A 22,898-nucleotide genomic window follows, 5' to 3' on the forward strand; every position below is an offset into this window, starting at 1 on the left:
GCGAACCAAACACAAATTAATCTTCCAGATGATTTGTTCAAACATAATTCCACACAGAACTCAACACTCCAGACCCCAAATCAACAGTCTAATCTAGGGCCATAAATGGAGTGGGCTCCAGCCAGTCTGTGCTAACCAACAAAAAAACCCCAGCTAAGAACTTTATGGCCATGCAAGCTTCAAAGAGATGAGTCCAACTAAAGGAAGAACGTTGTCAATGTTAGATAGTTTGGAAGAGACTGATTGGTTCAGAGATGGCACAGCTTAGGACCCACCAAGATACCGGCAGAGGTTGCTTGATCCCAAGACAAAGGATTTAAAACAGACCTCCTTCTTTTTAAAGACATCTAAACAACCACAGGGTTGAAATCTCTTAAAACCACAGAGACATTACATATAACAATACATAAAATCATCCCAAAACAATTTTTGGCGGACTCATAATCGAACATCTTTCAACTACATAATTCTATATTGTGCCTACAACCTCTATATGTGTCTATTATGCTTAGATCACATATAAGTCATGTAATTGTTACAACTATTAGATGTTTGAATGAAAGTGTGTTTTGTTTCCTGTCAGTGCGATTGTATGTTCACAATTATGAAGATTGCTTGATTGAAATCTGTGTAAAGAGATCACAGATAACGCATGATTTACGATGAGAAGTGAAGAAAATGCCACCTCTCAAATAAAGACAGTGCCTAATTGGTCAGAACTCATCCAGGAGGCCGGACAAACATTTGAGTTTAAAATCTTAGGACCCAAACAAAGCTGTGGAGAGTTTTACTATAGACGATCATGGAGCCATGTAACCAAAGACGAGCAGACGAAAGAACCCACATCAAGATCAGAAGAACATGGGTTAAACAGCTTCATTCAAGCCATCTTACTACTCTCATCTCAAATTCTCTTTCTCTTACTTAGTTTATTTTCTTTTCTGTTGTGAGTCTCGGTTCTAAGTTAAGCTTTGCGGCAAAGTTTCGGTCCACGATTCGACTGCAAAGCCAGCTTCTAGCTTCAAAGACTTTCCATCCATCCGCCAGCACACCACGTGATTGCCCGCCCCAGACATCTATCCAGGCACGAGGAGACGCCAGACAATGAACCCGGGAAACCCCCTTTTGACGCCGACAAATAGGAATCCCCAAAGGAATGCAAAGACAAGCATTCAAAGCATATAAATTGAATAACCTGCCTAAGAAACGATAGAAGGGTTAAATTAATTAGACTAGTTCGTTCAGGTCATGTCTTATAAGTGCATAGAAACTTGGGATTTCATCATCTCACTCTTGAAACTCATTCTTTCCTCACTTGTTCTTTCTGCAACTCGTATGAATGTGTGTGCGTGTGTTTGTGTTAGATATTAGTTTTATGTGTTAGAATAATCAATAAAGTCTTGTTTGTATTTTAAAGAGAAGTGTTACTTGTGTTATGTGCTTACGAATTTAATGTCTTAAACTGCTGATCTAAGTTACCTTGCTAAAACATAGTGTTTCACTAGTTTGGATATTTATATCCACTGCAGAGCTGAAAGTCACGTCCCGTTGAACACTGGACAAGTCATTTGCTCGGCCGTAATAAGTGATTCTTTTGAATTCCCTGTAAATTAATTAATAATTCCCTTTGAGCTAAATTGACCTGTCTGACCCTTACACATACAAAGGTCAAGCTCCATCATCAGAACATTTCATTAAGAAAGTCTGCTACAGTTACAATTCACTATACTTTTACAGTACCGTATCGTAAACGGCATTACTGTACAGAATAGTGAATAAAATGTACCTGTCCACAATTTATATTCAATCTATGCTCAGTTTTTACATTCAGTGTGTAATACACGTTACTTACAATCCTGTACAGACCAACAGTCAATTATTCTTTATAAAAGAGCAAACCAATTTTATAAGATGATGGAGCTGGATCCACTGTGTGTTTACTTAAAGTTTATTTTTGTTGACAGGGCATGTTTCAATCCGGCATAAAACCTAATTGGTCAACGGGCAACCATCCATTTCAATGTGTGTGAGTTAATGACCCGCTATCTTCCCCTTTCCTCAATCCCATTGCAGAATCCATCTCTACATGCAGGTATAAGGTGAACGATCAGCATCCCTGTGAACACGTCACCCTCCTTCAAGCCATGGATGAGGCTCGCAAGACAAAAAACACGCCAGAAGGTTTTTCCCACGTGCATTAACAACAAGTGTGATGTTGATGAAAATTCATGGCCAAGTTTGAAGACAGACTGTGCATTTTGTATTTGAGATTATCTCAAGTGTTTACAGTAAATATATTTTCTTTCATAATGCAACCACAGTATTGAAAGAAGATTATGCTGTTGTATTTTTGCGATTAAACCAAATGTTCCCATACAGTATATTAATCTTGTGTTTTGAAACAATTATTATGTGGGAAGAAAAGATGTACAGTACAACTAAAAATGAAAGCATGATACCAGGTTTTGAAAGAATGACTGGTGGTGTGATTAGTTTTTTGAAAATCTTACTCTCTCTCCTTTACCTCTAACCTTTGTGTTACCATTGATTTCTATTTTCCTACAAAACAGGGGAGCAGTGATGCTATTTATAGTGCTAATGCTCTGATTTCTGAAGTAAACAATTTTTAAACGTCTCTTTACTACTCTATTCCTTTAGGGATGCAATTAACTGTCTGGCCTAGATTCATGTTGGTAATGCAGACCGTATGAAGAGTTTTAAGAAAGTGTTTTCTTCAGTATCAGTCAACTATAAGGTGTATGGCTTTGAAGCAAATATTACATGATCTATTTCAGTGTCCTTTCCACCTGTAAATATACCCACAGTTCAAGGAATGGGTTGGGGTTGGGGTTGGGGTTAGGGTTGATGACTCTATACAGACATGATGATGTGACACTCACCTGAAAGGACTGAAGAAACGAGTTGAAATAGATAAATACAATTTGAGATATGTCATCCTCCCCTGGGTTCACAAAGAACAGCATGTATGTGATCCCGAGTAAAGGCAGAAGCACTAGAGTTGCTTTCACAGCTTTCCTGCGGCCACAAAAAGACAGGGAAAAGGAACAGGGAAGGAGAGGGAGCAACAAGTTCTCATTAGATTTATGGCACAGGAACTGATTTGACATTCGGAAAACTTCCCTAACATCAGCTCATTACTTCTTAAAGCACTGAGATATCGTGAGACAATATTAGTTATGTCGATGATAACAAATTCACACGAATCAGAGTTTACAATAACTATACTGCATTCAGATATCCCTAATTTAACATGGTTGTAAACCTCATTTAACCCGGCTGGATTTTCTTCATATAGTAGCACAATAGACTTAAATTACTCAGTCATTTATGGTCATACAGAAAAAAGAAATATGAAAAAAGAACCTGTAATGTGTCTACTTTTGTATGTGTCCACTTACAATCAAATCAAAACGTGCTTTTGTAAAATAAAGAAAAAAAACAGGGTGTGCTTTCTGCCTCTCCATCTCTGTGAACTTTTTTTCTGGAGCGCGTCTATAAACTGAAACAAAACTCAGCGAATACTATTCACCCAGGCATGAGCAATATATCTTTATAAACATTTAAGTGTGTACTTTTAAATGATCTAATTATTCAAAACGAAAACAAATATTCTCTGTTTAAGTAATTTGTATGAAACCAACAAGATGTCCAGTTTCTCAAGCGAGAGCTCATTAGCTCTAATGTGACCACACCTACACGCGCAAAAGAGATTCACATGCAAATGGTCCACGTGAAGGAACGCGAACCTGTAAACACCCTCATTACCTCAAAACAAGAATCAAACTTCATCATTCCTCTGCTTTTGAAATTGGATTTACCTCAGAAGAAGAAGAACAAGATTTAAAGATAGAAATATAGGTAAGAAATGTATTCTGAATTATATTAGTTAGTGTTATTGTTACATAAACTTCACATTTTAGTTGAACTGATGCTAGACTAAAATGTATGAAATCCATGGAAACATGTTGAAATATGAATTATAGACAGGTAGGCAACCTTTAAATGCTAAATAAATATACATATACGACACGAGAATGTTTTTATGCTCTTTAATATAAAACATAGCATGATATAAAAGTAGGTTAGTATGAGTGTTTACACTAACATGATGAATATTATAATGTAGGCTATAGGCCGGTGTTTACTATGAAATACTGTGTTCGTGGATATCTGCTCAAACATAGATGTTTATTATAATATGGTAACAATAATGTTTCATAGTTTGGAGCGACTCGATCGCTCCAGTAAATGTTCTCTGAACGCGCTGTGCGTTTGAAAAGTATAATGCACCAAACATTAGGATATGTTTTTACTCCAATCTCATTTCATAATGTCTGAAAACATTTGAAGTATAACATATGATAATCCATATTTTTTTATCTAGTGTAGTGTACTGGGGCCGTATTCACAAAGCATTTTATCTCACCACTAGGAGTACTCCTAAATCACACTAAAAGATTTTAGCTAGGAGTTTTCTCTTAAAAGTTATTCATAACGCCTTTCAGACCTACTCTTAGTAAAGAAAAATGACAACTCCTAAACTAAGAGTGAGTCTTCGTTGCTATGGATGACATCATTACTCATGCACGAGCTTGACTGAAGTGACCACCTTGATTGGCTGATGATTGTAACGCGGGAATGATTCCAAACTCCTCCCCTATGATGAGTGACAGGTGACAGGTCTGAGAATGCGTGCGCTACACAAGTAGTGCGAAGGACGGAAGATGATGAATAACTGAATAAATAGCCTAAATGAATAAAGAGTAAGGCAAAACAAATAGCCTATAGCCTAATGAAACATATGGATTGATGCAATATCTTTGCAACATTATTGAATTAATCTGTCACTATATGCCTCTGCCTACGTTTGCAAAGAGAAGAACATTTTAATTTGATTCACAATGATACGTTACAATTAATTTACATGCAATGAGTAGCCTAGTTTTGGTTGTTGTTGGTGGCGTTATTGCATACCTAGTTATGCCTACAATGCAAAATTGTTCCCTCGCGATTGGAAGCTCCTGTAGGCGCCGCATACGCATTTCAAAACATCGCAACGTGAAATGCCACAAAAAGCGGTTTGTGAATAGGTCTTAGTGAGTTAGGAGTCCTCTCGACTTCTTTTAAGCTGTCCCAGGCTTAGGTGCTACTTTTAGGGCTAAAATGCTTCGTGAATTACTCTTAGTGAAAAAAATTAGGAGTCCTAAAGTTAGGAGAGACACGCCCATTATTTTTAGGAGTTGCTCCTAAATTCGCCAGTTAGGAGCTACTTTTAGCCTTAAAATTCTTTGTGAATACGGCCCCTGAAGTGCTTCTTTTTAATGATTTATAGTTAATAACAATATTTTTTCTTTACAGAAAACTATTTTTTGGGGAAAAAAGCCTGAATTAGATTTTCTTCCCCACATCGTGCAGCCCTGCTCCTGATATCAGCATGTTCACAGTTGTTTTTTTTACAAGGACCAGAGGCCGTATTCACAAAGAATTTTAAGGCTAAAAGTAGCTCCTAACTGGCGAATTTAGGAGCAACTCCTAAAAATAATGGCTGTGTCACTCCTAACTTTAGGACTCCTAATTTTTTTCACTAAGAGTAATTCACGAAGCATTTTAGCCCTAAAAGTAGCACCTAAGCCTGGGACAGCTTAAAAGAAGTCGAGAGGACTCCTAACTCACTAAGACCTATTCACAAACCGCTTTTTGTGGCATTTCACGTTGCGATGTTTTGAAACGCGTATGCGGCGGCTACAGAAGCTTCCAATCGCGAGGGAACAATTCTGCATTGTAGGCATAACTAGGGGTGTAATAACGCCACCAACAACAACCAAAACTAGGCTACTCATTGCATGTTAATTGTAACATTTCATTGTGAATCAAATTAAAATTTTCTTCTCTTTGCAAACGTAAGGCAGAGGCATATGTGACAGATTAATTCAATAATGTTGCAAAGATATTGCATCAATCCATATGTTTCATTAGGCTATAGGCTATTTGTTTTGCCTTACTCTTTATTCATTTAGGCTATTTATTCAGTTATTCATCATCTTCCGTCCTTCGCACTACTTGTGTAGCGCACGCATTCTCAGACCTGTCACCTGTCACTCATCATAGGGGAGGAGTGTGGAATCATTCCCGCGTTACAATCATCAGCCAATCAAGGTGGTCACTTCAGTCAAGCTCGTGCATGAGTAATGACGTCATCCATAGCAACGAAGACTCACTCTTAGTTTAGGAGTTGTCATTTTTCTTTACTAAGAGTAGGTCTGAAAGGCGTTGTGAATAACTTTTAAGAGAAAACTCCTAGCTAAAATCTTTTAGTGCGATTTAGGAGTACTCCTAGTGGTGAGATAAAATGCTTTGTGAATACGGCCCCAGATGCCTCTGATGAGTCCTGCTGACTTAAACATTCACACGAGACTCCATACACGGACATAGTAAAATGAAAAAGCAAACTCCTTGGAAACTAAAGGTATGTGAAATGGTTTTAGTAATGTGACTGACTGTTCGAGTCTCTGTTTAGATCAGAGTGCTCAATAAAGTGCCTTTTTGTCCTTTGTTGTGTATCTTTGGAATATTTTGCGTTGTAAATAAATCCAAACAATCAAAAAGCCATTCTTTTTAAAATCTCCTCATTCTTTGCAAGGTTCCTCAGAATGATAGGGCCTTTATGGGAGGGTCTCTGTCTTTCTCAGATGTAAAACGCATCAATATTCATGATGATTCACGCCTCCATAGAGCTTTCTTACACAAAACATGTCTTACAAATTTGTGGGCAGGGTTAGGTCAGGATGATTTTCACATAGTTTTGAAGCAAAAATTCTAGGCTAAGGTCTAGAAGTCTTGTGACCAAATAATCAGTATAGGTTATATGGCCTTATTTCAGTGACTATTTTTGTATAGTTTTTTCACAAACCATGCATAAATGTAATTTTCTCAAAACTACAAACTTTTATATACTTGCTGCTGATATATTATTGTAGCAGAGTTTGTGCTAAATACAGTGTAATCAAACTTTAGCCATGAAAATGTCACAAGTAACAGAAATAAGCACAAATGTCAGAGCATGTCAGAACACCTCCAGGGCCCAGAGGGTTAAAATGTAAAATAGCTGATATATGAAATCTAGATGATGAACTGCAGACCAGCAGCTGAATTTTGTTTATTTCTGCTATAATAACTGTGTGATAGAGACGGCATGTTCAACCATCCATTTACCCTTGTTACCCTTGAATCGCTTACAAATAACATATAGTTTGGCCTCTTATCAAACATGACAAAAAAATACACCTGTGATGACAATGTATGCCAAAAAAGAGCTGAAACTATGATTTTCAGAGTGCTATTAAGCACATGCACAAAAATGTGCATTATTTAGCCGGATCGCTACAAAATATTGCAGAGATATTCAGCTATTGTGAGCTGGGGAAAAGCAGAAAACTTCTGCTATCTCTATCATGCCAGTATGGGCATCTGTCCTAGAGTCCTATGATACAGTTTGGACACCTGTGTAAATGCACCTTTTGTGATACAGGCTACATCATGTTTCACTTACAGTACATCTTCTGTTGTGACCCCCAGCACACAAATATGAAATTCTGCCTATGTTTAGAAGGTTGTTGTTGTTGTTTTTTACTGTAACTACAGTGGATAGAGACTGGGTTCAATAATCTTATGCACCCAGTTCTGTATGAAATCAGTTTTGTTGCATGACTGTCAGGCTCAACATTTGTTTATACATCTCTCAATCATTGTGTTGCATTGCATTATGTTTTTTCTCCCACATTAAAAACTACAGAGCTTTGATCATAAATCTAAGCATTTAAATATCATCTTTATAAGACATAAAATTGGCAAATATAGAGTGACAATGACTGATATTTATGTTATAAACTCTCTCTCTCTCTCTCACACACACACACACACACACACACACCTACACACACACACACACACACACACACACACACACACACACACACACACACACACACACACACACACACACACACACACACACACACACACACACACACACACACAATATGTGTGATCATGCATCATTGTGATCTCCAGAAAAAATCTCCAGAAACTATACATTAAAGTTAAAAGTATTGGTTCAGATGTCTTTTAAAAAATCCATGCAACAATGAAATTTTGTAGAAAAGAAGAAGATTAATTCTCCATAAGCTTGTCCTCAAGACTCAGACTCACTGCATTAATACTTAGGAAATCAAGTGAAACGCCACAGCAAAGTTTGCAAATGCATCCTCAGATAACCTGATGAAATAACTCATTTCTGCTCTGACTGAAGTAAGTGTTGCCCTGAGATACACTCACACTTTAGCAACTCATGCTTGTCAGTGGATTTTCACTTTCAAAAAAAGGGGGAAAAAAAGGTAGGCTTATATATATAAATATATAAAAACTTAAAATGGGAGTAACCTCCAATGACATGCCAAAGACTGGTACCAGATTAAAGATCTGGCCAGTGTTCAGAGGAGCTGACGGGCTGAGTGTGTACAGAAGTGTCTAGATCACACACACACACATGCCAGTTTCTACACAGACTCTCATTACTATTCAACTAATTACTGTTCTTTTACAGTACACTTATAGTTTGAAGTGTTTCAATACAATTGCACCAACAATGAAATATAAGGAATATTTATATCAGAATATGAGAAATGAAAACAAGCAAATTGAAAATGTGATTGTTTTTCATGCAATAAAATAAAATGCATTGGGCTGAAATTGCACATTCTATAAGTAAACATATTTATGTGTCATTTCTCATGCAGAAAATCCAGCTAACCGTTTGAATAAATGACAATTATTATCATGGCACAGTAGAGATGATGTAAAAGATTGCAACTGAAAAGAATTTATTTCACTCTTTTTTAGTCTTTCAAACATTTCAATTGTTATTAATCTCAGCACTGGAATATATATACTGTATATATTCACCTTTTTGACTAATATGATGGCATAATCATAAGGGGGGGGGGGACAGTGTTTTGTCAAGCAGATTTACTTTACTTCAGTAGAATTTACTTATTTAAATGAAACTCACACTCACAAAATTAATTTATCTGTTTCTGAATAATTGTTGAAGGAATAATTCAGCTCAAAATGTAAATGTCATTATTTATTCACCCAATGTTTGTTCCAAAAGTCCAAAAATGTATGCTATTATTTTTTTCTACAATCAACTGTAGTTGACAATAGTGTATATGTCATTTCATAATGACTGACTGGATATGATATGTTCTATTTAGTTCAGGTCATTGAATTCTAGTTTGTTTTCATTCATCACGTGTGTTTCTTTGTCTTTGTTTTCCCATCACTCATCAGTCACTAACACTCATCATCACGTCTGTTCGTCTTTTAGTTCATCATCACTGTGTATTTAAGCTCCTCCCTTTGTGCGGTTCATTGTCGGTTGTTGTTTGTGTATAGCACACATTCTCGCATGCTTGTTATTCTGAGTTCGTAATAAGTTGTATGTTATTTTATAATCCTCTTCGTCTTTTGTGGATCTGAGCATTACAGATATTGTGTCAATCTAAAAAAAAAAAACCACATACAAGTATCCTAAAGTCTACTGAAGTCATGCAGTTTGTGTGAGGAGGAGACTGAGTGTTTAAATGTAATTGTAAACTGCTGTTTTATGTAAAAGAGCGGTGTAAAGATAATTCTGTTTCCTGATAAATAAATAAATGAACAGCATATGGTTTCGAAACTACACAAGGGTAAGTAAATAATGACAGAATAAGGGTGTAACAATATATCACAATACAAAAATGCAACAATATGTATTGTGTATAGTTCACCCAAAATAAAAATTACTGTTTGAGGGGGAAAAAAATCAAGTTTTCAGAGTTTTAGTGTCAGTACTACATTAAACTACTATATATAATGTTGAATATAATGTATAATAATGCAATGGGGGATATGTGTGGGTCCTGATAATGCCACATGTCTTGTTACCAGTAAAAAATGGCCTATATTATTTTAAATATATCTAGCCAGTGTCAGAGATCAAGCATATTCATCTACAATAATTCAGTATTTACAGCTTCAGAATCATGAATGTTGTTATTCTGGTGTCTCTATTATCCTATAATCACATTTTCAATTTGCTTGTTTTCATTTCTCATATTCTGATATAAATATTCCTTATATTTCATTGTTGGTGCAATTGTATTGAAACACTTCAAACTATAAGTGTACTGTAAAAGAACAGTAATTAGTTGAATAGTAATGAGAGTCAGCTCCTCTGAACACTGGCCAGATCTTATTTTTGTTAACCTTTTACCATGTTTTGGAGTATCGCAATAATATCGTATCGTGAGTTCAGTATCGTGACATGTATCAAATCGTGACATAAAGTTGTCGTTACACTCCTATTACATATCCTTTCCTTTACTGAACATGATCATGAAACAGGTGAGCATCATTCATCAAACTCTCGCTCTGGAATATTACTGTAATAGTGAGCAGTAGTTAAAGTACTGTACCTGTATTGTATAGTTTCAGATGTGGTCGAGGCCCTCAGCTTTGTCATTAAAATGCGCACAATGTTGAAGAGGAACACAAAATTGATCTGTGTTGGGGAGGAGGAAGAGGGAAGTCGGTCAGTGAGAGTTTGACATGTCTGAATAAACTCAAAGGTCCCAGAAATCACAATTAATGGCACTCGTGACAGTTAGTCCAGTCAAAATGGGGGTCAACCTTGAACAAATTGCAACAGAAGCAAACTCAACTGATTTTGTATCCTCAATGTGTCCTGAGTAAGGACAAAAAAGCCCCGAAGAATCCCATTAGGGGAAAGTTTTGAAAAAGACCCAAATATAGCCTATTCATTCTTTTTCTTACGTGAATAGGGTAAACATTTTCCTAAATTGGACTATTTCTGGGGGAGGAGTCTGAGGGAAGAACAGGAGACAATGGTAAGGAGAATGCAGAAGACAAAAGGTAGGTAAAATAAAAAGTGAACCCCCAGAAACAGTCACACGGACCCAGCCCCAAACCCCATCTCTGCAATAATAATTAATAAAGGCTGGTTTCTAAAGTACTTCTTCCTGCCTCTATGTATTAATGCTCATGGGGAGCCTAAATGGGTTCCATTGAGACCTTAACATCAAGTATTTTACTGTTATGTGTCAGCAAGATTCAACAAGACATTTTCTCCTGGCTAGACCCAATGTTTAGATCTGTTGTGGTATTTATGCAAATTAGTACATAGATTATGCACAGTTTGTCCATGTTAACAAACAATTTAAAAAAACGTGTAATACATTTTTTGATGTAATGTCTTGATGTAAGTAATCAACTCAACATAATTTTCATGGTGATATCTAAAGGTTAAAATTTTTACCCTATTCACGTGAGAAGAAGAATGAATAGGCGTATGAATAGGCTATATTTGGGTCTTTCTCGAAACTTTCCCCTAATGGGATTCTTCAGGGCTTTTTTTCCTTACTCAGGACATATTGAGGATACAAAATCAGTTGAGTTTGCTTCTGTTGCAATTTGTTCAAGGTTTTTTCATAAAATGACTGGACTAAGTGAGTGTGGTGAACACTAAATCTCTTTGCTCCTGGGATTTAGGAATATGCATATTTGTATATTTCTGGAACAGCTTGATCTTTCTGCACAGAACATGCAGAGCTCTTATGCACTACAGCACAATGGCTTAAATTAAATACTGTTCTTATAATGCTTTCACATGAAGAAGAGGGAGGGAAAAAAGATTCAGTTCAGTTCAATAATTCTCTCGAAGCTCAAGCACTTTATCTGAAATTAGCAGACATTGCTATTATATAACAAGCTGATATTCTGGCCAGGCCTGGCCTACTATTTGCTGATGTTAATAATTATTGGACAGCTCTCTTAGAAATCACAAATGGGTATTAGGTTTACATTTTGTCCTTTGTAATGCTTTAAGAGTTTTGTCCACTTGGCTTTAAATTCTGACAACTACAAATCTGAGAAAAGCAACAATACTTACTAGAAGAACTAGAATCACGGGCCCCTGATAAATGTAGTCTACGTACTTCCCAGGCTCCTTCCCGAACCAGCATCTGAAACACACAGGTCTTTTAGCGTGTACTCACAGCACAGATAACTATATAACTAATACATATACTGTATATATATATACAGTCGTGCTCAGAATTAATCACACCCCTGGTAAATATGATCAAAAATGGCTGTAAAAAATAAATCTGCATCGTTTACCCTTTTGATCTTTCATTCAAAAAATTGCCAAAATCTTAACCTTTCATTTAAGTAAAAGAATTGAAAGTGGGGGGGAAATCACATTATGAAATAAATGTTTTTCTCCAAAACACGTTGGCCACAATTAGTCTTCTTCTATAATGCCTGATGAGTTTGGAGAACACCTGATAAGAGATCAGAGACCATTCCTCCATAGGGAATCTCTCCAGATCCTTCAGACTCCCAGATCCATGTTGGTGCTTCTCCTCTTCAGTTCAGCCCACTCATCAGGTCAGGGGACTGGGACATGGCAGAAGCTTCATTTTGTGCTCCCTAACACATTTTTGTGTTGATTTTGATGTTTGTTTTGGATCGTTGTCCTGATGGAAGATCCAACCACGGCATATTATAAGATTTCTAGCAGAGGCCGTCAGGTTTTGATTTTTTATCTGTTGGTATTTGTATACAAGTAAATATCACAAATTGTAGTCCACGATGCCATGTATCTGAATAAGAAGTCCAGGACCTCCAGCAGAAAAATATGCCCACAACATTAAAGATCCAGTGATATATTAAATTGTACACATGGGGTACTTTTTATCCTTGTGTGCACCAAACCCATCTAGCGTGTTTGCTGCCAAAAAGCTCCTTTTTTAGTTTGATCTGACCACAGAACCCTGTGCCGTTTGAAGATCCAGTCGTGTCTGACAACTGAATATGCTGGAGTTTGTTTTTGGAGGAGCGAGGAGCATTTTTCTTGAAACCCTCCCAAACAACATGTGGGGATGTAGGGTTTGTTTGATCATTTTTTTTAGGCTTTCTGACCCCCAAGACTCAACTAATCTCTGCAATTCTCCATCTGTGATTATTGGAGAGTCTTTGGCCACTCAAACGTTCCTCCTCACCGTCCATTAAGACAATATAGACACACGTCCTCTTCCTGGAGGATTCGTAACATCTTTAGTTGATTATAACTTCTTAATTATTGCCCTGAGGGTCAAAATGGGGATTTTCAATGCTTTAGCTATTTTCTTACAGTCACTTTCTAGTTTGTGATGCTCAACAATATTTTGCTGCGCATCAGAACTGTATTCTGTGGTTTTACTCATTGTGATGGATGATTCAGGGAATTTGGCCTTTGTGTTTCCTCATATTTAAACTCCTGTGAAACACGAAGTCATAGCTGGACAGTTTCATGTTCCTAGTCACCCTGGTGTGCTAAAAAATGACAATATTAATGGGAATATACTTCAGAGATATTTTATTCATAAAAAATTCTAGGGGTATGAATAATTGTGGCCAACGTGTTTTGGAGAAAAACATTTATTTCATAATGTGATTTCCCCCCCACTTTCAATTCTTTTACTTCAATGAAAGGTTCGATTTTTGCCAATTTTTTGAATGAAAGATCAAAAGGATAAACGATGCAGATTTATTTTTTACAGCCATTTTTGATCATATTTACCAGGGGTATGATTAATTCTGAGCACGACTGTATATATATATATATATATATATATATATATATATATAAATCTGGTTAATTTCTTATTTTTTGTTCGGATATATATATATATCCAAACAAAAAAGAATAAATTAACCAGATTGGAACCAGATTTTTTTTTTTTTTATGAAATTTGGATTTCATACATTCATTTTTTATTCAAACAAGATCCTGTCATCCAGCATCTCCTCTCTTCCTCTTTCATCCTTTTCACCCAAAATTTATTTTAAGTGGACAGATCAATACAGTACAAAGAACATAAAAAAATGTAGGATGTTGGAAGATAATGTCTTTTCTGTTCACCAAATGCTTTTAATCTTCGCTATTGCTTCAATGTAAATGAACAAGCGCGCCGTTATTTGTTGCATAGTGACGTGTGTGTTCGAGTAAGCCAGATATGAGCAGATTCTGCGCAATACACTGTATTTAATATATCATGAGGACTCACGAGTTGAGGATTTGCGCTGAATCTGCGCAGATTTGACTAACACGAACTTCCCCAGCAAAGTGAATAAACATAATAAGTAACACACCAGATTGGCTGGTGATTTGACGGTGTTACCCGCCACTGTTGATTGTTGGGTTGACGGGTGTTAATCTCAAACCCTGGTTACGTCTGAAAGAGGGTTTGTGCTGACCAACACAAGCTGTACAGTTCACTTGTATTACAGCTGCAACACTAAAGACATACAATAGAAGCAAACTTGTGTCCTCAAAATGAACTACTGTTCAGTGGTGGGCAATAACTAAATATTTTTACTTTGTTACTGTACCTAAGTGTAACTACTCGTGTAACTGTATTTAAATAGGGAAAACGTGGAGGTGTTTGGTCGCTTCTAACTTCATCTCTGTTTGGATCCCAATGAATGAACTGGGCTAAGCTAAGTGCTATCAAAGTGTCGCCGTGCGCCAGAGCGATTGAGTGCATGCACTGAGACGAGAGAGGTATGTATCAACTCGTCTTAGTTAAGGGAATAACATAGTTTAATATGAAAAAACGGTGGAGTGATCCTTTAAAGTATCTGTGCTTTATCAGAGTATTTTTATTTTGGGAAACTTTTACTTCACTACATTTCAAAGCATAATATTGTAATTTTTATTTTCGCAACATTTAATAAGAAATGGTCGCACTCAGAGACACATTAGCGGTGTCTGATTCATGAACAAGCTGATGCTTTTAAATGAACATGTTTAATCAGTCTGATCTCGAGTCGACAGCTCACTGACTCAGACGATCCGGTCAGAGCGAGTCTCCAGTTCATAATTCACTGAATTCTCAAGTCTGACTCAGGATGCAATGATCCTGTGAGCTTGAGTGTGTGTGCGACTGATGGCGCAAAAAGTAGGTTACTTGGGTTAATGCCCAATTGAGGATTTATATTGTAAATGAAAATCATATTTAGGCCACGACTGTCAGTTGTTTGTGAACTAAATCTGCTATAAAAGAGTTGTTTAAGCCAATTAATGTGCAATGTTACCGCCTGAACGGGGTTGGTTTTAGGTAAAAACCAAGGTCATGTGCGCGTGCACATGAAGGGGGGTGTGGGGGGTGGAGGAGAGAGGAGAGAGAAGCATGAAGAGGGAAGTTAGCTAGAGGAGAGATGTCCCAGACAACGACTAACATTAAAAGTGCATATTCTTGAGAATTTTGATATGGCCGACACACGACCTAAAGAGACGACGTTCCGATGAACAAATAACAAAGAATAGGAAAATTTACATCGGAAAAGCGTTCAAAAGGTGGCGAGAACTCCACCGGCAGAAGGGCTTCTGATCCGACATTCAGCTGTTTTTGCTGGACAGGGTAAATCCAGTCTGGTTTTTCTAAATGGTTCATGACTGTTTCGGGGGGGGGGGTGAGGAGGAGGGAGGGTCAAGCTAGCCTCCGTTTTTTTTTACAATACTTTGAACGTCAACAAGAAGTGACGTCATCCAACATCGCTTAGAGCAGCTTTAAAGCAGCACAAATTAATGTAACATTCACTACATGTCAACTAGCAGTCATTAGAGTATTAGTAGACTGTCTGCTTAAAGGACTCCAGTCAATTTTAACATTGAGCTCATTTTTTTGTACATTTGGAGTGCTGTCAATACAGAGAAAAACGACAAAAATCGGTGTTGCCTACACCGTGTTATCCTCTTTTTAAAATTTACACCCTGTTGACTTCAATGGGGCAAGTTTTAAACCTGCTTTTAGCCTCTTAACATCCTTGATGTGTCATTACAAGTGCCCAGAAAATGTGAGTGATTCCTTCAGAGTAAACACGAGTGAATCTGACTGCAGTAGATGTGAAAGATATGAATAAAAGTGATGTTAATTCAGCCAGCGCACATACCTGTATTTACTTCCTGTTTTCGGTTGAAGCCCACAGTAGTCGATTGTCGAGTTCACGCGCATAGGTTTAGTACCTATGATCACGCGCGTGAACTCGACAATCGACTACAGTCAACAGGGTGCAAATTTTAAAAAGAGGATAACACGGTGTAGGCAACATTAAACATTATTAGGTTAAAATTGACCGGAGTTCTCCTTTAATACCTGCTTAATATCCGCTAACTCCTTATTTCGATGCTCCAAACAGACATTATGCTGACTTTAAGTAACTTTGCAACTACATGTCAACTTATTCTACTAATCCAAACCTAATTGACATGTACTTGAGTTACTAATACTCTAATGAGAGTTAGTTGACAAGTAGTTGTAAAGTTACTTATAGTTATAGAATGTCTAAAGTGGACGATCAAAATAAAGCATATCCAAGCATACTTTATAAAAAAGTGGGCCAATTTATTGACATAATACATGCAAAGCACACACAGGTACTTTTTTAATACTAATAGTACATTGATATTAGTATACTACTACATAGAGTATACTTGGAATATATGCTGTACTTAAACTTTATTTAAGTTTTAACTTGAAGTACACTTGTTTTGTAAGTGATCAGATATTATTTTAAAGTCCCCTGTGGTGAAAATCCAGCTTTTAATGTTGTTTATATGCCTATGTGGTGTTTTTAATATGCTTTGAGACAAACCATGTGTAAATTCATAAGTCGACACCAGAACCGCACATACTAAATGAGGCAAGAGTGTCGAGTTACATGCAAGATATGTTTAGGTAGGAAGAATTTTTTTTTTTTTTATATAAGCAGAGTGCTGTGCCGGGGAGTTTGTGCAGTTTCGTTGGTGCCACCAATGGCGAAGAGGTTACAAACAGGTTCTTATTCTTTCATTAGCTAACATAAAAAACATTAACATTTATTTCTTACATTTTTGTTTTTTTACATATATTTCTAACTTCTCTTTCTGTTTTATAAATATTCTACATATCTGGATTCAAATCACAGGCTCATTCATTGACATATTTTGCATATACTCTACTCTACAATTACCCCGTCATTCACTCCCATCACAGGTTTATTGCACCAAGCTTATTTCTGCAAATCAGCAACTTACTGTTCGTTTTCGTTGTAAAGTTTTCCAATGGCCCACACTATAATTATCGGACATGGTATACCTGAAAGAGAGAAGATTGCAAATCACACTTCACAGATAGCAACTCCAGAAACGTGTCATCATATATAACCAGTCATCACGAACCAGTGGGAATTCATTGTGATTTTGTTTATGCAAGTGGAAAGAGATGCAACATAGTACCTTAGATTAAGTTTAGATTGTAGACATTCATAATTTACATATACATATTTGCAAATGCCATGTTCAGTTTGATGTTTACATTGTCAGAGTTGGAACACCATTTACACTAGCATGATAAAGTAGCCAATACTATAATATGTGTTTATGTTTATAATAACATACTATTTATTAAAGTGTCATTGCTTATGCAGTTCTATACATTTTTATTTGCATATGACATATTACTATTTAGCCTAATACATTAATACAGTAAAAAGAAAAAAAGCATATATCTTTTATTACAAGCTGTTGTTCTGTATTATTGAACAGAGTATTAGTCCCTTGATTCCCTTCCTATTATGGCCATTAGTCAATAAATACACAGCAGGCGTCATGATCATGCAGCTTTAATTTAACAGAGCTGAGTGCCGTCATTTCAGATGTACTGTATTTAATGTGTCTAAAACTGATATCTGAGTGGGTGAGTCGTTTGTTTTGTACAGTAATTAGTCCCTCTACCTCCACTAATTCGTTTGACTGACTCATGCCGATTTGCGTACTGTTTGTGAATATGACAGACGGGTATTATGACAATGACGAGGTATTGAGATAATCATGAGTTTCGGCCTGGCCTGTTCCTCCAGAAACACTGTTATACTGCACTGGGCGAAAGAGACGCCTTGCAATACGTTGTGTACAGTTAATTGTCTTTTTGGTTTCTTTGTTTTTTCATGTCCTCAGAGAAAACAGCACTATATGCATCTTATAAAAGAAAGAAATTGGCCTATATCTGGCTTTTTTTCCAACAAAAAAGCAAACAGTAGAAACAGTGGTTGAGGGCACTTTGTGGCCATGTTCACACAACACCAGAATACAGCTGTCAGTCCTGTATTTGAGTCCTTAATATGGTTACGTTCACACTGTACACAGTTCAGTTATTTACACGAGTGACAACCGTATTCTTTAACCGTACACCCCCGTACATTTTCAAAATGTCCTTGTCAATCCCACAAGCTGACAGTGTGTTCGTGTTGGCCTTGTGATCCGCCGAGCTGCTCTCGCAGTAAATCAGCCAAGCGACATAAGTAACCGTCTTTTGACTGAAGTATAATTTCCTATCAGCTCTCCGACAGCTCTGAATAAGCCCCAGAATCCTCTAGTTACACACACACACACACACACACACACACACACACACACATTTAGCATGCTTGAAAATATTACGTGGTACACTGACTCCACAATAATCTCTCCTGCAGTTTGAATACTTTAACTTTTAATTGTATTAGTGCCATAATGATTCAAGAACTTGCGAGTAATTTTAGATTACTGCAACTCCAAATCTCAAACTGCTCGTCTCCTATTGGGCCAAAATGCAGGTGCCAGATTTCTTCACAAAAGCCGTAAATGCGATCGCTCCAATACTGAGGGCTCTTCGTTGGCTGTCTACTCAATTCAGAATCGATTCCGAAATTCTCCAGTTTGTGTGTGAATCTCCACAGCTCCCATCTATCTGTCTGAATGCCTGCGTCCGTACCCCTTCCAGGCTGGAATACACTACACCACTTTTGCTCCGATTTTTGCAGGTTTTGTGCGTTCGGAGTTGACAGGATTCACAGAAAATCAAATAGTGTATGACGGGCACAGACTCAGATTTTCTACTTCAGACTTTGATTCCATCCAGTCGGAGGACATCAAAACATGTTTGATATTTTGAGCTGATTGTAGAACACACACAGTGTATGATGCATCGCTAATAAATACTGATCATAATACAGTCATAATACGCTGACCAGACAATGGAAATCAAGGGTGCGAAGTCACAAAGATCGAGAAAAAAATGGAGATGACTTACGAGATCAGGTAAAGACACAAAAAAAAGAAGGAAAAATGTTCCATCCTGATCCCGGATCACGAGCTTGGCCCTTGACGAGTGACGAGTGATCGTGTTGAGAGGATATAGATGGAGCCGCGAGCTTACATGTGCAGATACTGTACATGTGTTAGAAAACGCAGAATCTGCCATTTGTTTAGTGATTGTTTGCAGCAGTTTCAGTGTATTCACACAGTGGGGTTAACTCACTTCACTCCCGGGACGAAAAACACAGAACATCACTGAAGAATGCGTCACGTGTTTCTGTCCAGTGTAGTGTAGTGTAGTGTATGATCCTCTGTCCTGTAGTGTATGATGACCAGCTTTTCTCTCTCGCAGATGTTTAAAGGCGTAGAGTGTATTCCAGCCTTAAGATCAAGAGACCAGAACCTTCTTCTAGGCCCACACTCCAGACTCAATCGTAGAGGGGATCAAGTTTTTAGATTAGCACCTTCCCTGACTATTTTTAAGTCACTTTTAAAAATAAACCTGTTCTTCCTGGGTTATTAACATCTAATTTTAATTATTTTATTGTGGTTTTCTGTCAGTACTTTGTCTTTTAAGTGTTTATATTTTGATTTGATGTGATCTTGTAGTACAGCACTTTGGTCAGTCTTGTGGCTGTTTTTAAATGTGCTCTATAAATAAACTGAACTTGAACTTGAACTACTTGATGTGACAACAAGATTGTTTAAGCAGATATATGCCATCTGTTAAAAACAATCAAATTCTCTAATGTTCAAAGGGTAACGTCGCCCAGTTTTATGGCAGGGCTTGTAATCTAAGTGTGACCCTTCAAAGAGCACTGAACTTGGCATTGGCGTGACGTGGAATAACCCAATATCAAAGCCACCAGCCAGAGCTGAGAGATGGGATCTAAGACTTCAGAACTGAATACCGAGAAGGAACTGACAATCCAGCTGACTTTATTTCCAGACATTGTGTCTTGCATGAGAAAGAGCACAGAACAAGGGTATCAAAGTAGTCGAGGAATAGCCGAGGAATATGTCAAATTCACTGCACTGCAAGCAGCGCCGAAGGCCATGACACTTGAAGAGATTGGAATAGAGACAAAAAAGATGCTGTTTTTCAGTAGGTCTGCTTACACACAAGAAACAATTAACATTGATGAAACCAGACCCTGAAGTGAAAATTACACAGGGAATGTAGTCAAGGAGAACAGAAACAGGTATGTGGAAAAACTAATCAACAGCCGAGGAAACTAACCCAGAACTCAGGCGAACAGTAAAACAGAACATAGCGTCATAAACACGTTACACATTACAGAACAAACACTAGGGGAGCAACGGTTTTTGGTAAATATCGAATTGTACCATTCTCCACACATGGTTCGGCACACTTGCACTGCGGTTCACCTCAAATCTGATGACTCATATAATATGGTTTGCTGAAAGTAGCATCGTGTTAACAGACGGAGAGAGTTCGGCTAATTTATGTGTCTGTCGATGGATACGTTTCCTGGCTTCCCAATACGTAACCACAAAACGGGCATACGAAACAGCAGCACAAAACGGGCATTATTACTCATGACAGAGAGCTGGTTTGGTTATATAATAACAGCAACACAGTTATTTGTTTTGCATTCATTCTATGCATTCATTCGTGTATCATGTCATACAAGGTTTAAATAATTTAAATAAGCATATCAAAAAGTAGAACATGTGTGTGATGTTGTAGCCTATGTTAGTTGATATCACTCTTACCAAGGTCTGATTTCTGAGAGATGCACAGAGATGTCAAAGCGGCTATTTGATCTGCACTCGATTCATTTATATAGCTTACAATCATTCACTTCACACACTCACTGGGCCCTATGTTAACGATCTAAGCTCATGGTCTAAAGCACGCGCCGTAAGTGCACTTAGGGTGTGTGTCCGAATCCACTCTTGCTAGTTTAACAAAGGGAAAAAAGGTTCATGGTCTAAAAGGGTTGCCTCTATTCTCTTAATGAATAATGGGTGTGTTTTGGGCTTTACGTGAAATTAACCAATCAGAGTCTCATCTCCCATTCCCTTTTAAAAGCCAGTTGCGCTCGAGCCATGGCGGATTCACTATTTACATGAGGGAATTTGTACGCGGAAAGACTGAACGCGTCTCCAGAGAGCAAACGAATCTGAGAGGTTAAAGCTGTGTGTGTGTGTGTGTGTGTGAGGTTAAAGCTCAGACCATCTACGGGACAAGCCGGATTCCACCATATATTTATGTACACAATAATAATCTTTTACATTGTAATCCTTTTATTTTTAATATTTGGCATGTTTGTGAGCTGCTGCGTCCCTGTGTGTGTAATAAGCAGACTGTGTGTGTAATAAGCAGAGTGTACAAATGTTGTGGACCCGCCTATAGGCGCACATTACTAACGTGCTCTTTAAATAACAAAAACAATATTACGCCATTGACTTTAGAGCAGGTTTCAGTTGGTCAATGGTCTATTTGAGTTCCTTAAAATGCGCCAACAATGCGCCAGAACACACACCTCGTTCTCAGACCGGCAGCCCATGGACACACAGATGGGCACAAATGCATTTCCTATATAAATAACGTGGCGCTGGACGTGAAAATGAAAACTGCGTCGGGCTGAAACTAGCAAAACACACTTGGTGCTGCATTGCTCCAGGTGTAGGATAGGGCCCAGAATTTAGTAGTGATTTTAGGTTTAAGTAAAATTTCATGCTATCCCCTGCCTTACCCGTTATCCAGCAAACACAAGCAGTCACTAGCAGCGTTTCCATTACAATATTGCACAAAACTTTTGCAAAAGTTTCTAAATGTCGATAGAAAACTATTGCGAAATGACGGCGTTTCCATTAACCGATGTTATACGACTGAAACGTAATTTTTTCCTCTCGCGATAAGTCATACCAATAATCATGGCAGCGGATGTTGGTGGGTTTATATATATCCCAGCCACTGCACTAGCCATTATGTTTATTGGAAGGAGACGTATGTGTGTATTCAAGCATTAATGACAAGGAAAGCCCCTTATACTGGGAGCGGCTCATATGAGGAGTTTCTGGTGTTTCTCCCTCATTTCTGCTTCAAGATCTTGATATAAATTGTGGCATTTCTTTGTTGTTTAGAATCCAGTATTCCCGCAATTCTTTCAAGAACTCTCATTTTCTGTCCAAACACACCAGGTGACCTTTAAATGTGCAAAAACTGTTTCCATTGCAGTTTTGATAAATATTCCTGTTTCAAACACCTCATGCGAGCGTAAAAACTCGACGCGTTTCCATTGGGCTTATTTTCAATTCGTAATTTCAATTTGCACAATTTGAAGGGTAATGGAAACACGGCTAATATGTCAGCCGAATATTTTTTCTATTATTCTGCAGAACTATTTGTTATTCGTTTTGAGGCCATTATCCGTGCCGTTCGGAATAAGATACTGGGCTTCGAGCAGATCCCTAGATCTGAGGTCGGCAGCTGAGGCTTCCCAGCCGGAGGGCTGTTCCTGATCAGATGGCCCAGAATGGGAGGATCCTTTGGGAGGATTGTGTCAACCTGCAGAAATGCATTTGCCTTTTCTCACACTGTCCTCCAGATCTGTTAATCCAGCCATGTGTATCGGTTCAGGGTAACAGCAGATCATCTGTGTGTCTTCTTGCTTGAGCTCAGTGCAGT

At 37.7% G+C, this 22,898-nt stretch overlaps 1 protein-coding gene across 2 annotated transcripts in view; it reads right to left on the reverse strand.

Annotated features, from left to right (window-relative positions):
• LOC308695913 (corticotropin-releasing factor receptor 2) overlaps nucleotides 1–22,898 on the reverse strand; it is an 85,961-nt gene that overhangs the window by 15,722 nt on the left and 47,341 nt on the right. For both annotated transcript variants that reach the window (XM_081374181.1, XM_081374182.1), the window contains 4 exons: nucleotides 17,201–17,261; nucleotides 12,029–12,101; nucleotides 10,536–10,621; nucleotides 2,901–3,036 (listed from right to left, as the gene is read on the reverse strand). In XM_081374181.1, the coding sequence (XP_081230307.1) occupies nucleotides 2,901–3,036; nucleotides 10,536–10,621; nucleotides 12,029–12,101; nucleotides 17,201–17,261 (356 nt within the window). The remainder of the gene's footprint in view (nucleotides 1–2,900; nucleotides 3,037–10,535; nucleotides 10,622–12,028; nucleotides 12,102–17,200; nucleotides 17,262–22,898) is intronic.

Source organism: Scardinius erythrophthalmus (genome assembly GCF_964197995.2).
Source record: "Scardinius erythrophthalmus genome assembly, chromosome: 9".
NCBI classification, from domain to species: domain Eukaryota; kingdom Metazoa; phylum Chordata; class Actinopteri; order Cypriniformes; family Leuciscidae; genus Scardinius; species Scardinius erythrophthalmus.